The sequence below is a fragment of the Oncorhynchus mykiss genome, chromosome Y (genome assembly GCF_013265735.2).
Source record: "Oncorhynchus mykiss isolate Arlee chromosome Y, USDA_OmykA_1.1, whole genome shotgun sequence".
NCBI classification, from domain to species: domain Eukaryota; kingdom Metazoa; phylum Chordata; class Actinopteri; order Salmoniformes; family Salmonidae; genus Oncorhynchus; species Oncorhynchus mykiss.
The window spans coordinates 45897607-45914563 of record NC_048593.1 but is presented as its reverse complement, the minus strand read 5'-3'; the positions used below and the strand labels follow the sequence as shown (position 1 = coordinate 45914563).

General features: G+C 40.3%; 1 protein-coding gene across 1 annotated transcript in view; it reads left to right on the top strand.

The window, feature by feature from the left end:
- LOC110510923 (protocadherin Fat 3) overlaps positions 1 to 16957 on the top strand; it is a 313201-nt gene that overhangs the window by 203505 nt on the left and 92739 nt on the right. Inside the window, exons 41-44 of the mRNA XM_036967730.1 lie at positions 1089 to 1309; positions 1400 to 1701; positions 6857 to 7007; positions 7308 to 7442. Coding sequence (XP_036823625.1) covers positions 1089 to 1309; positions 1400 to 1701; positions 6857 to 7007; positions 7308 to 7442 — 809 coding nt within the window. The remainder of the gene's footprint in view (positions 1 to 1088; positions 1310 to 1399; positions 1702 to 6856; positions 7008 to 7307; positions 7443 to 16957) is intronic.

Below are 16957 nucleotides of genomic sequence, written 5' to 3'. Positions count from 1 at the left end.
GTCATTGAAAATAAGAATTTGTTCTTAACTGACTTACCTAGTTAAATAAAGGTTAAAAAATATAGATAAAAAATGTAAAAAATAAATAATTATCTACAACACTGTTACTATCATGTCTGCAACACTGTAACTATCATGTCTACAACACTGTAACTATCATGTCTACAACACCTGTTACTATCATGTCTACAACACTGTTACTATCATGTTTACAACACTGTTACTATCATGTCTACAACACTGTTACTATCATGTCTATAACACTGTTACTATCATGTCTATAACACTGTTACTATCATGTCTACAACACTGTAACTATCATGTCTACAACACTGTTACTATCATGTCTACAACACTGTTACTATCATGTTTACAACACTGTTACTATCATGTCTACAACACTGTTACTATCATGTTTACAACACTGTTACTATCATGTCTACAACACTGTTACTATAATGTCTATGACACTGTTACTATCATGTCTACTACATAACACTGTTACTATCATGTCTACAACACTGTTACTATCATGTCTATAACACTGTTACTATCATGTCTATAACACTGTTACTATCATGTCTATAACACTGTTACTATCATGTCTATAACACTGTTACTATCATGTCTATAACACTGTTACTATCATGTCTACAACACTGTTACTATCATGTCTACTACATAACACTGTTACTATCATGTCTATAACACTGTTACTATCATGTCTACAACACTGTTACTATCATGTCTACAACACTGTTACTATCATGTCTATAACACTGTTACTATCATGTCTATAACACTGTTACTATCATGTCTATAACACTGTTACTATCATGTCTACAACACTGTTACTATCATGTCTACAACACTGTTACTATCATGTCTACTACATAACACTGTTACTATCATGTCTACTACATAACACTGTTACTATCATGTCTACTACATAACACTGTTACTATCATGTCTACTACATAACACTGTTACTATCATGTCTACTACATAACACTGTTACTATCATGTCTACTACATAACACTGTTACTATCATGTCTACTACATAATACTGTCACTATCATGTTGCCAGGTCGTGCAGCATTCTGTACAGTCCGTGTTGTGTTGACTGATGAGAACGACAACGCCCCTCGGTTCAGGGCGGTGGAGTATCGTATGAGCATCAAGTCCAATGTGGCTAAAGGATCCTTGGTTACCCAGATCCAGGCCTCAGACCTTGACGCTGGACCCAATGGACGGGTCATCTATTCCCTGTACAGCGAGGCCCGCCTGCCCCTGGTTGACGTACTGGAGGTGGGTCGAGGCGGGGGCTGTGTCTAGGGTCGGGTCTTTGAAAAGCACACAACCTATTTGACAACTGATCTTCTTCTTTTTTTCCACCAGGTGGAGCCAGACAGTGGTTGGATGGTGACGAAAGGATCTCTTCTCCATCTCCAGGGAACCATCCTATCCTTCTTTGTCAAGGCTACAGACCGTGGCTCCCCGGCAAAACATTCTCTGGTCTCAGCCTTCATCCATGTCCTCCCCCCGGACGCCCTGGTCCCCTCCTTCACCCAGCCTCAGTACTCCTTCACCATACCAGAGGACACACCGGTGGGCACGGCCCTGGGGAACATATACCTGGCCCCAGGACAGACTGGGGCTTACACCGCTGTGGGGGGAGAGACTCCCGACAGCAACCAGGAAAGAACAATATTATTTATAATATAATATATATAGTGCATTCGTGAATTATTCATACCCTTTGGCTTTTTCCACATTTTGTTACGTTGGTCTTATTCTAAAATGTATTACATTGTTTTTTTTACCTTCATCAATCTACACACAATACCCCATAATGACATCACAATACCCCATAATGACATCACAATACCCCATAATGACATCACAATACCCCATAATGACATCACAATACCCCATAATGACAAAGCAAAAATAGGTTTGTAATTTTTTTTAGCAAATTTGTAAACAAAATAAAATAATAATAAAAAAATTAAATCTTACATTTACATAATTATTCAGACCCTTCACTCAGTACTTTGTTGAAACACCTTTGGCAGTGATTAAAGCCTCAAGTCTTATTGTGTATGACGCTACAAGTTTGGCACACCTGTATTTGAGGAGTTTCTCCCATTCTTCTCTGTAGATCCTCTCAAGCTCTGTCAGGTTGGATGGGGAGCGTTGCTGCACAGCTATTTTCAGGTCTCCCCAGAGATGGGGAGCTGGTTCACTCAAGGACATTCAGAGACTTGACTGCATTGTCTTGGCTGTGTGCTTAGAGTCGTTGTCCTGTTGGAAGGTGAACCTTCGCCCCAGTCTGAGGTCCTGAGTGCTCTGGAGCAAGTTTTCATCAAGGATCTATCTCTGTACTTTGCTCTGTTCATCTTTTCCTCCATCCTGACTAGTCTCCCAGTCCCTGCTGCTGAAAAACATCTCCAAAGCTTGATGCCACCACCATGCTTCACCGTTGGGATGGTGCCAGGTTTCCTCCAGACGTGACGCTTAGCATTCAGGCCAAACTGTTCAATCTTGGTTTCAACAGACCAGAGAATATTGTTTCTCATGGTCAGAGTACTTTAGGAGCCTTTTGCCAAACTCCAAGCGGGTTGTCATGTGCCTTTTACTGAGGAGTGGCTTCCGTCTGGCCACTCTACCATAAAGGCCTGATTGGTGTAGTGCTGCAGAGATGGTTGTCCTTCTGGAAGTTTCTTCCATCTCCACAGAGGAACTCTGAACCTCTGTCAGAGTGACCATCAGGTTCTTGGTCACCTCCCTGACCAAGGCCCTTCTCCCCCTATTGCTCAGTTTGGCCGGGTGGCCAGCTTTAGGAAGAGTCTTGGTAGTTCCAAATTTATTCCATTTAATAATAATGGAGGCCACTCTGTTCTTGGGGACCTTCTGTGCTGCAGAAATGTTTTGGTTCCCCAGATCTGTGCCTCAACACAATCCTGACTGTTTTCGCTTCGTCATTATGGGATAATGCTGAGGATTTTTTATTTATTTAATCAATTTTAGAGGAAGGCTGTAACAAACAAAAAGTCAAGTGGTCTGAATACTTTATGAAGGCGCTGTAACTAACTGACTTTACGTAGCTAACGTTAGCTTTCTTGTACAAAGTCCAGCAGCTAACGTTAGCTTTCTTGTTCAAAGTCCAGCAGCTAACGTTAGCTTTCTTGTTCAAAGTCCAGCAGCTAACGTTAGCTTTCTTGTTCAAAGTCCAGCAGCTAACGTTAGCTTTCTTGTACAAAGTCCAGCAGCTAACATTAGCTTTCTTGTTCAAAGTCCAGCAGCTAACGTTAGCTTTCTTGTTCAAAGTCCAGCAGCTAACGTTAGCTTTCTTGTTCAAAGTCCAGCAGCTAACGTTAGCTTTCTTGCACAAAGTCCAGCAGCTAACGTTAGCTTTCTTGTACAAAGTCCAGCAGCTAACGTTAGCTTTCTTGTACAAAGTCCAGCAGCTAACATTAGCTTTCTTGTTCAAAGTCCAGCAGCTAACATTAGCTTTCTTGTTCAAAGTCCAGCAGCTAACATTAGCTTTCTTGTACAAAGTCCAGCAGCTAACGTTAGCTTTCTTGTACAAAGTCCAGCAGCTAACATTAGCTTTCTTGTTCAAAGTCCAGCAGCTAACGTTAGCTTTCTTGTTCAAAGTCCAGCAGCTAACATTAGCTTTCTTGTACAAAGTCCAGCAGCTAACGTTAGCCCCTGTAGCTAGCTAACACCAGTCAGCTGAATGTTATTTAGATAACAAACATGCAAAGAAAGGTACAGTGCCTTCAGAAAGTATTCCTACCCCTTGAATTATTCCACATTTTGTTGTGTTCCAGCCTGTATTCAAAATGTATTAAATAAATCTGTTTTTCTCACCCATCTACACACAATACCGCATAATGACATCACAATACCCCATAATGACATCACAATACCCCATAATGACCAAGTTAAAACATGCTTTTAGAAATGTTTACTAATTTATGTATAATGAATACAGAAATATCTAATTTACATAAGTATTCACACTCCTGAGTCAATACTATGTAGAAGCAAGTTTGTCAGTGATAACAGCTCCGAGTCTTTCTGAGTAAGTCTCTAAGAGCTTTCCACACCTGGATTGTGCAACATTTGCTGTAATTCTTTTCCCACAATTATCCAAGCTCTGTCAAATTGGTTGTTGATCATTGCTAGACCACCATTTTCAGGTTTGCCATAGATTTTTCATGTCAAAACTGTAACTCTGCCACTCAGGAACATTCACTGTCTTCTTGCTAAGCAACTCCAGTGTAGATTTGGCCTTGTGTTTTAGGTTATTGTCCTGCTGAAAGGTGAATTCATCTCTGTCTATTGAAAAGCAGAGTGAAGCAGGTTTCTTTTAGGATTTTGCTTGTTCTTCCATTTATTTCTTATCCTGAAAAAACTCCCAGTCCTTAACGATTACAAGCATACCCATAACAAGATTCAGCCACCACTATGAGTGAAAATATGGAGAGTGGTAGTCAGTAATTTGTTGTATTTGATTTGCCCCAAACGTAACACTTTGTATTTCAGGACAAAAAGCTAATTGATGTCCACCTCCCACTGGACCATCTCTATGGGCTTGTTGATGTCCTCCTCCCACTGGACCATCTCTATGGGCTTGATGATGTCCTCCTCCCACTGGACCATCTCTATGGGCTTGTTGATGTCCTCAAATCAAAACAAATGTATTTATAAAGCCCTTCTTACATCATCTGATATATCAAAGTGCTGTACAGAAACCCCGCCTAAAACCCCAAACAGAAAGGTGTAGAAGCACGATGGCTAGGGAAAAACTCCCCAGAAAAGCCAGAACCTAGGAAGAAACCTAGAGAGGAACCAGGCTATGAGGGGTGGCCAGTCCTCTTCTGTCTGTGCAGGATGGAGATTGTCCTCCTACCACTGGATCATCTCTATGGGCTTGTTGATGTTCTCCTCCCACTGGACCATCTCTATGGGCTTGATGATGTCCTCCTCCCATTGGACCATCTCTATGGCTTGTTGATGTCCTCCTCCCACTGGACCATCTCTATGGGCTTGATGATGTCCTCCTCCCATTGGACCATCTCTATGGCTTGTTGATGTCCTCCTCCCACTGGACCATCTCTATGGGCTTGTTGATGTCCTCAAATCAAAACAAATGTATTTATAAAGCCCTTCTTACATCAGCTGATATATCAAAGTGCTGTACAGAAACCCCGCCTAAAACCCCAAACAGAAAGGTGTAGAAGCACGATGGCTAGGGAAAAACTCCCCAGAAAAGCCAGAACCTAGGAAGAAACCTAGAGAGGAACCAGGCTATGAGGGGTGGCCAGTCCTCTTCTGTCTGTGCAGGATGGAGATTGTCCTCCTACCACTGGATCATCTCTATGGGCTTGTTGATGTTCTCCTCCCACTGGACCATCTCTATGGGCTTGATGATGTCCTCCTCCCATTGGACCATCTCTATGGCTTGTTGATGTCCTCCTCCCACTGGACCATCTCTATGGGCTTGTTGATGTCCTCCTCCCACTGGACCATCTCTATGGGCTTGTTTGATGTCCTCCTCCCTCTGGACCATCTCTATGGGCTTGTTGACCATCTCTAGGGGCTTGTTGATGTTCTCCTCCCACTGGACCATCTCTATGGGATTGTTGATGTCCTCCTCCCACTGGACTGTCCAACTCCTCCCACTGTGTGATGTCAGAGTAGACCACCGTTGTCCCGAGGAACATTCAGATGACTACCTCTAAATCAGCTCTCATCTGACGAACCCAGGGCTGTCCCCACCGAGGCGGGTGACTATGATGTCAGGGGGAGCAGCAGCACAAGGCCCTCTGCTAGCTCAGAACAACATAGAGCAGTTTGACCCACTGCATTCCTCGCTCTCCGAGCCACCTCATCTGACTGTAGTCAAAGGAGATGTTGTGACGCTTTCTTCTCCGACCAGTGGATCCATGAATGTCCAACAAGCCACACAGTCTTCATGCTGACGTCCATGTTGATGAATGAGTAAATGCCCGGAAGCCCGCGAAAAAAAGGCTGCCAAATGTAGTAGTAGTTATAGATGTGGAATGAATAGAACTGTATTACAATTGAATAAGGATCATACTCAGATTCCTTTCTTGCTCCTGTTTCAGTGAAGCTTTAAACGTACAATTTAGACTTTTTCTAGGACAATAAACCCCTTTTCTGTATGTTGTTCATTTATAGCCAACATTCCCATTGAAGCACCAGTCTGTTCTACTTGTTGTATTTCTATGTGTTTGAACGTAAGACGTTATCTCTGCTCTGAGAGGATCTCCTGTCAGACTTTTCACTCTTTCCTATTTTATCTTTCTTTGGCTAATTTACTCTTCCGTTTTACTTTTATTGCTGTGTAATGTTGTATAATAATGTTGTATAATAATGTTGTGTAATAATGTTGTATAATAATGTTGTATAAAACATGGAAATTAGAAACAAAAAAGGCAGTTTTAAGTGAGAAGTAGGCATTGGTCTAAAGCCAAAAAAGAAAGGACATTCACATCAGCACAAGAATCCTTACTTCACCCATGCTCTACCAAGGTTTTCCAGCACACAGCTTTGACCTACTTCAGTAGCTATGCTGGTCTATCGTCCTGCAAACAATGTGTTGGCAGGTTGCTTAGGATTCAAATCTTCTCAAACATCCTAATTCACACTCGTAAGAGGAGGTAATCCCTCTTTTTTGGGTGCTTCAGACCAATGTCTACTTCTCACTTAAAACATAGTTTGTTGTTTCTAATACAGTTTCTAATGCATTGTCACACTTTTTTTTGTTAAAAGCTTGTATGACATCATAATGATCCTGCCCTTTTGTGTTTCTCTACAGGGAGGTACGTTCCTGGTGGAGAGAGAGACGGGTCTGGTCCGGCTGACCAACCCTCTGGACTATGAACTGGTCAGCATCTTCAGGTTTAAAGTCTCAGCTACGACTCGACGAGACCTCATAGAGTCCATCTCTACTGTCGACGTGGAGGTGAAGGTGAGGAATTGACGTGTGTGTGTGAGTGTGTCTCTACTATGACACGACGAGACCTCATAGAGTCCATCTCTACTGTCAAAGGTGAGGAATGGTGTGTGTGTGTGTGTGTGTGTGTGCATGTGTGTGTGTGTGTGTGTGTGTGTGTGTGTATGTGTGTGTGTGTGTGTGTGTGCGTGCGTGCGTGCGTGCGTGTGGCAGGGCTGTAGAATAACATATTAAACATGTGGAGGTTGGGTTTCTACCCTTTCCAAAGAGTTTGATTCAGTTTACTTAACCCTCCTCCTCTTCCTCTCTCAATAGATTCTGGACATAAATGACAACAAGCCATTGTTCGAGACCAGTTCCTACATTGCCATGGTGATGGAGGGGATGCCCGTGGGTACCAGGGTGGTCCAGGTGCGGGCGCTCGACCCAGACTGGGGCTCAAACGGACAGGTATTATACTGTCTTCTCTGTTATTATTTACTTCATTATTATCATGTTATCATCTTAGTATAATATTATCATCTTATTATCATATCATCTCATTATCATATTATCATCTTAGTATCATAGTATTATATTATCACCTTATTATCATGTTCTCATCTAAATATAATATTATCATCTTAGTATCATATTATCATCTCATTACCATATTATCATCTTAGTATCATGTTATCACATTATCATCTTAGTATCATGTTCTCATCTAAATATAATATTATTATCTTAGTATCATATTATCATCTTAGTATCATATTATTATCTTAGTACCATGTTATCATCTAAATATAATATTATTATCTTATTATCATATTATCATCTCATTATCATATAATCATCTTAGTAGCATGTTATCGTAGTATTATATTATCGTCTTAGTACAATATTATAATCTTATTATCATATCATATTATCATATTATTATCATATTATCATCTTAATATTATATTACCATCTTATTATCATATTATATTATCATCTTATTATCATATCATCTCATTATCATATTATCATCTTAGTATGTTCTCATCTAAATATAATATTATTATCTTAGTATCATATCATCTTAGTATCATAGTATTATATTATCATCTTATTATCATGTTCTCATCTAAATATAATATTATTATCTTAGTATCATATCATCTTAGTATCATAGTATTATATTATCATCTTATTATCATGTTATCATCTAAATATAATATTATCATCTTAGTATTATATCATCATCTTAGTATCATATTATCATCTTAGTAGTACTTTATAGTCGTAAAAAAATTGTTGGGCAAATGATGTTCGCGGTGAATTAAGTTTAAATGTAATAAGTCACATGCTTCGTAAACAACATGCTATGAGTGAAATGCTTACGGCACCTTAACCGGGATTAACAGGGATAAAGAACATGGAGAAATAATAGAAAAGTAATGAGGAGTAATAATAAATACACAATGAGTAATGATCCACGGGGTACCAGTACTGAGTAATGATAACTCTGCTATATACACAGGGTACCAGTACTGAGTAATGATAACTCTGCTATATACACAGGGTACCAGTACTGAGTAACGATAACTCTGCTATATACACAGGGTACCAGTACTGAGTAATGATAACTCTGCTATATACACAGGGTACCAGTACTGAGTAATGATAACTCTGCTATATACACAGGGTACCAGTACTGAGTAACGATAACTCTGCTATATACACAGGGTACCAGTACTGAGTAATGATAACTCTGCTATATACACAGGGTACCAGTACTGAGTAATGATAACTCTGCTATATACACAGGGTACCAGTACTGAGTAATGATAACTCTGCTATATACACAGGGTACCAGTACTGAGTAATGATAACTCTGCTATATACACAGGGTACCAGTACTGAGTAACGATAACTCTGCTATATACACAGGGTACCAGTACTGAGTAATGATAACTCTGCTATATACACAGGGTACCAGTACTGAGTAATGATAACTCTGCTATATACACAGGGTACCAGTACTGAGTAACGATAACTCTGCTATATACACAGGGTACCAGTACTGAGTAATGATAACTCTGCTATATACACAGGGTACCAGTACTGAGTAATGATAACTCTGCTATATACACAGGGTACCAGTACTGAGTAATGATAACTCTGCTATATACACAGGGTACCAGTACTGAGTAACGATAACTCTGCTATATACACAGGGTACCAGTACTGAGTAACGATAACTCTGCTATATACACAGGGTACCAGTACTGAGTAATGATAACTCTGCTATATACACAGGGTACCAGTACTGAGTAACGATAACTCTGCTATATACACAGGGTACCAGTACTGAGTAATGATAACTCTGCTATATACACAGGGTACCAGTACTGAGTAATGATAACTCTGCTATATACACAGGGTACCAGTACTGAGTAATGATAACTCTGCTATATACACAGGGTACCAGTACTGAGTAACGATAACTCTGCTATATACACAGGGTACCAGTACTGAGTAATGATAACTCTGCTATATACACAGGGTACCAGTACTGAGTAATGATAACTCTGCTATATACACAGGGTACCAGTACTGAGTAACGATAACTCTGCTATATACACAGGGTACCAGTACTGAGTAATGATAACTCTGCTATATACACAGGGTACCAGTACTGAGTAATGATAACTCTGCTATATACACAGGGTACCAGTACTGAGTAATGATAACTCTGCTATATACACAGGGTACCAGTACTGAGTAACGATAACTCTGCTATATACACAGGGTACCAGTACTGAGTAACGATAACTCTGCTATATACACAGGGTACCAGTACTGAGTAATGATAACTCTGCTATATACACAGGGTACCAGTACTGAGTAACGATAACTCTGCTATATACACAGGGTACCAGTACTGAGTAATGATAACTCTGCTATATACACAGGGTACCAGTACTGAGTAATGATAACTCTGCTATATACACAGGGTACCAGTACTGAGTAATGATAACTCTGCTATATACACAGGGTACCAGTACTGAGTAATGATAACTCTGCTATATACACAGGGTACCAGTACTGAGTAATGATAACTCTGCTATATACACAGGGTACCAGTACTGAGTAATGATAACTCTGCTATATACACAGGGTACCAGTACTGAGTAATGATAACTCTGCTATATACACAGGGTACCAGTACTGAGTAACGATAACTCTGCTATATACACGGGGTACCAGTACTGAGTAATGATAACTCTGCTATATACACGGGGTACCAGTACTGAGTAATGATAACTCTGCTATATACACGGGGTACCAGTACTGAGTAATGATAACTCTGCTATATACACGGGGTACCAGTACTGAGTAATGATAACTCTGCTATATACACAGGGTACCAGTACTGAGTAATGATAACTCTGCTATATACACGGGGTACCAGTACTGAGTAATGATAACTCTGCTATATACACAGGGTACCAGTACTGAGTAATGATAACTCTGCTATATACACGGGGTACCAGTACTGAGTAATGATAACTCTGCTATATACACAGGGTACCAGTACTGAGTAATGATAACTCTGCTATATACACAGGGTACCAGTACTGAGCAATGATAACTCTGCTATATACACAGGGTACCAGTACTGAGTAATGATAACTCTGCTATATACACAGGGTACCAGGCTATATACACAGGGTACCAGGCTATATACACAGGGTACCAGTACTGAGTAATGATAACTCTGCTATATACACAGGGTACCAGTACTGAGCAATGATAACTCTGCTATATACACAGGGTACCAGTACTGAGTAATGATAACTCTGCTATATACACAGGGTACCAGGCTATATACACAGGGTACCAGTACTGAGTAACGATAACTCTGCTATATACACAGGGTACCAGTACTGAGTAATGATAACTCTGCTATATACACAGGGTACCAGTACTGAGTAATGATAACTCTGCTATATACACGGGGTACCAGTACTGAGTAACGATAACTCTGCTATATACACAGGGTACCAGTACTGAGTAATGATAACTCTGCTATATACACAGGGTACCAGTACTGAGTAACGATAACTCTGCTATATACACAGGGTACCAGTACTGAGTAATGATAACTCTGCTATATACACAGGGTACCAGTACTGAGTAACGATAACTCTGCTATATACACAGAGTACCAGTACTGAGTAATGATAACTCTGCTATATACACAGGGTACCAGTACTGAGTAACGATAACTCTGCTATATACACAGAGTACCAGTACTGAGTAATGATAACTCTGCTATATACACAGAGTACCAGTACTGAGTAATGATAACTCTGCTATATACACAGGGTACCAGTACTGAGTAATGATAACTCTGCTATATACACAGGGTACCAGTACTGAGTAACGATAACTCTGCTATATACACGGGGTACCAGTACTGAGTAATGATAACTCTGCTATATACACGGGGTACCAGTACTGAGTAATGATAACTCTGCTATATACACAGGGTACCAGTACTGAGTAATGATAACTCTGCTATATACACAGGGTACCAGTACTGAGTAATGATAACTCTGCTATATACACAGGGTACCAGTACTGAGTAATGATAACTCTGCTATATACACAGGGTACCAGTACTGAGTAACGATAACTCTGCTATATACACAGGGTACCAGTACTGAGTAATGATAACTCTGCTATATACACAGGGTACCAGTACTGAGTAACGATAACTCTGCTATATACACGGGGTACCAGGCTATATACACAGGGTACCAGGCTATATACACAGGGTACCAGTACTGAGTAATGATAACTCTGCTATATACACAGGGTACCAGTACTGAGTAACGATAACTCTGCTATATACACAGGGTACCAGTACTGAGTAATGATAACTCTGCTATATACACAGGGTACCAGTACTGAGTAATGATAACTCTGCTATATACACAGGGTACCAGTACTGAGTAATGATAACTCTGCTATATACACGGGGTACCAGTACTGAGTAATGATAACTCTGCTATATACACAGGGTACCAGTACTGAGTAACGATAACTCTGCTATATACACAGGGTACCAGTACTGAGTAATGATAACTCTGCTATATACACAGGGTACCAGTACTGAGTAATGATAACTCTGCTATATACACAGGGTACCAGTACTGAGTAATGATAACTCTGCTATATACACAGGGTACCAGTACTGAGTAATGATAACTCTGCTATATACACAGGGTACCAGTACTGAGTAATGATAACTCTGCTATATACACAGGGTACCAGTACTGAGTAATGATAACTCTGCTATAAACACAGGGTACCAGTACTGAGTAATGATAACTCTGCTATATACACGGGGTACCAGTACTGAGTAATGATAACTCTGCTATATACACAGGGTACCAGTACTGAGTAATGATAACTCTGCTATATACACAGGGTACCAGTACTGAGTAATGATAACTCTGCTATATACACAGGGTACCAGTACTGAGTAATGATAACTCTGCTATATACACAGGGTACCAGTACTGAGTAATGATAACTCTGCTATATACACAGGGTACCAGTACTGAGTAATGATAACTCTGCTATATACACAGGGTACCAGTACTGAGTAATGATAACTCTGCTATATACACAGGGTACCAGTACTGAGTAATGATAACTCTGCTATATACACAGGGTACCAGTACTGAGTAATGATAACTCTGCTATATACACAGGGTACCAGTACTGAGTAATGATAACTCTGCTATATACACAGGGTACCAGTACTGAGTAATGATAACTCTGCTATATACACAGGGTACCAGTACTGAGTAATGATAACTCTGCTATATACACAGGGTACCAGTACTGAGTAATGATAACTCTGCTATATACACAGGGTACCAGTACTGAGTAATGATAACTCTGCTATATACACAGGGTACCAGTACTGAGTAATGATAACTCTGCTATATACACAGGGTACCAGTACTGAGTAATGATAACTCTGCTATATACACAGGGTACCAGTACTGAGTAATGATAACTCTGCTATATACACAGGGTACCAGTACTGAGTAATGATAACTCTGCTATATACACAGGGTACCAGTACTGAGTAATGATAACTCTGCTATATACACAGGGTACCAGTACTGAGTAATGATAACTCTGCTATATACACAGGGTACCAGTACTGAGTAATGATAACTCTGCTATAAACACGGGGTACCAGTACTGAGTAATGATAACTCTGCTATATACACGGGGTACCAGTACTGAGTAATGATAACTCTGCTATATACACAGGGTACCAGTACTGAGTAATGATAACTCTGCTATATACACAGGGTACCAGTACTGAGTAATGATAACTCTGCTATATACACAGGGTACCAGTACTGAGTAATGATAACTCTGCTATATACACAGGGTACCAGTACTGAGTAATGATAACTCTGCTATATACACAGGGTACCAGTACTGAGTAATGATAACTCTGCTATATACACAGGGTACCAGTACTGAGTAATGATAACTCTGCTATATACACAGGGTACCAGTACTGAGTAATGATAACTCTGCTATATACACAGGGTACCAGTACTGAGTAATGATAACTCTGCTATATACACAGGGTACCAGTACTGAGTAATGATAACTCTGCTATATACACAGGGTACCAGTACTGAGTAATGATAACTCTGCTATATACACAGGGTACCAGTACTGAGTAATGATAACTCTGCTATATACACAGGGTACCAGTACTGAGTAATGATAACTCTGCTATATACACAGGGTACCAGTACTGAGTAATGATAACTCTGCTATATACACAGGGTACCAGTACTGAGTAATGATAACTCTGCTATATACACAGGGTACCAGTACTGAGTAATGATAACTCTGCTATATACACAGGGTACCAGTACTGAGTAATGATAACTCTGCTATATACACAGGGTACCAGTACTGAGTAATGATAACTCTGCTATATACACAGGGTACCAGTACTGAGTAATGATAACTCTGCTATATACACAGGGTACCAGTACTGAGTAATGATAACTCTGCTATATACACAGGGTACCAGTACTGAGTAATGATAACTCTGCTATATACACGGGGTACCAGTACTGAGTAATGATAACTCTGCTATATACACGGGGTACCAGTACTGAGTAATGATAACTCTGCTATATACACGGGGTACCAGTACTGAGTAATGATAACTCTGCTATATACACGGGGTACCAGTACTGAGTAATGATAACTCTGCTATATACACGGGGTACCAGTACTGAGTAACGATAACTCTGCTATATACACGGGGTACCAGTACTGAGTAATGATAACTCTGCTATATACACGGGGTACCAGTACTGAGTAATGATAACTCTGCTATATACACGGGGTACCAGTACTGAGTAATGATAACTCTGCTATATACACAGGGTACCAGTACTGAGTAACGATAACTCTGCTATATACACAGGGTACCAGTACTGAGTAACGATAACTCTGCTATATACACAGGGTACCAGTACTGAGTAATGATAACTCTGCTATATACACAGGGTACCAGTACTGAGTAATGATAACTCTGCTATATACACAGGGTACCAGTACTGAGTAACGATAACTCTGCTATATACACGGGGTACCAGTACTGAGTAATGATAACTCTGCTATATACACGGGGTACCAGTACTGAGTAATGATAACTCTGCTATATACACAGGGTACCAGTACTGAGTAATGATAACTCTGCTATATACACGGGGTACCAGTACTGAGTAATGATAACTCTGCTATATACACGGGGTACCAGTACTGAGTAACGATAACTCTGCTATATACACGGGGTACCAGTACTGAGTAACGATAACTCTGCTATATACACGGGGTACCAGTACTGAGTAATGATAACTCTGCTATATACACGGGGTACCAGTACTGAGTAATGATAACTCTGCTATATACACGGGGTACCAGTACTGAGTAATGATAACTCTGCTATATACACGGGGTACCAGTACTGAGTAATGATAACTCTGCTATATACACGGGGTACCAGTACTGAGTAATGATAACTCTGCTATATACACGGGGTACCAGTACTGAGTAACGATAACTCTGCTATATACACGGGGTACCAGTACTGAGTAATGATAACTCTGCTATATACACGGGGTACCAGTACTGAGTAATGATAACTCTGCTATATACACGGGGTACCAGTACTGAGTAATGATAACTCTGCTATATACACGGGGTACCAGTACTGAGTAATGATAACTCTGCTATATACACGGGGTACCAGGCTATATACACAGGGTACCAGGCTATATACACAGGGTACCAGTACTGAGTAATGATAACTCTGCTATATACACGGGGTACCAGTACTGAGTAATGATAACTCTGCTATATACACGGGGTACCAGTACTGAGTAATGATAACTCTGCTATATACACGGGGTACCAGTACTGAGTAATGATAACTCTGCTATATACACGGGGTACCAGTACTGAGTAATGATAACTCTGCTATATACACGGGGTACCAGTACTGAGTAATGATAACTCTGCTATATACACGGGGTACCAGTACTGAGTAATGATAACTCTGCTATATACACGGGGTACCAGTACTGAGTAATGATAACTCTGCTATATACACAGGGTACCAGTACTGAGTAATGATAACTCTGCTATATACACGGGGTACCAGTACTGAGTAATGATAACTCTGCTATATACACGGGGTACCAGTACTGAGTAATGATAACTCTGCTATATACACGGGGTACCAGTACTGAGTAATGATAACTCTGCTATATACACAGGGTACCAGTACTGAGTAATGATAACTCTGCTATATACACAGGGTACCAGTACTGAGTAATGATAACTCTGCTATATACACAGGGTACCAGTCCTGAGTAACGATAACTAGGCTTTATACACGGGGTACCAGTACTGAGTAACGATAACTAGGCTTTATACACGGGGTACCAGTACTGAGTAATGATAACTAGGCTTTATACACGGGGTACCAGTACTGAGTAACGATAACTAGGCTTTATACACGGGGTACCAGTACTGAGTAATGATAACTCGGCTATATACACGGGGTACCAGTACTGAGTAATGATAACTCTGCTATATACACAGGGTACCAGTACTGAGTAACGATAACTCTGCTATATACACTGGGTACCAGTACTGAGTAATGATAACTCTGCTATATACACGGGGTACCAGTACTGAGTAATGATAACTCTGCTATATACACGGGGTACCAGTACTGAGTAATGATAACTCTGCTATATACACGGGGTACCAGTACTGAGTAATGATAACTCTGCTATATACACAGGGTACCAGTACTGAGTAATGATAACTCTGCTATATACACGGGGTACCAGTACTGAGTAATGATAACTCTGCTATATACACGGGGTACCAGTACTGAGTAATGATAACTCTGCTATATACACGGGGTACCAGTACTGAGTAATGATAACTCTGCTATATACACAGGGTACCAGTACTGAGTAATGATAACTCTGCTATATACACAGGGTACCAGTACTGAGTAATGATAACTCTGCTATATACACAGGGTACCAGTCCTGAGTAACGATAACTAGGCTTTATACACGGGGTACCAGTACTGAGTAACGATAACTAGGCTTTATACACGGGGTACCAGTACTGAGTAATGATAACTAGGCTTTATACACGGGGTACCAGTACTGAGTAACGATAACTAGGCTTTATACACGGGGTACCAGTACTGAGTAATGATAACTCGGCTATATACACGGGGTACCAGTACTGAGTAATGATAACTCTGCTATATACACAGGGTACCAGTACTGAGTAACGATAACTCTGCTATATATATACTGGGTACCAGTACTGAGTAATGATAACTC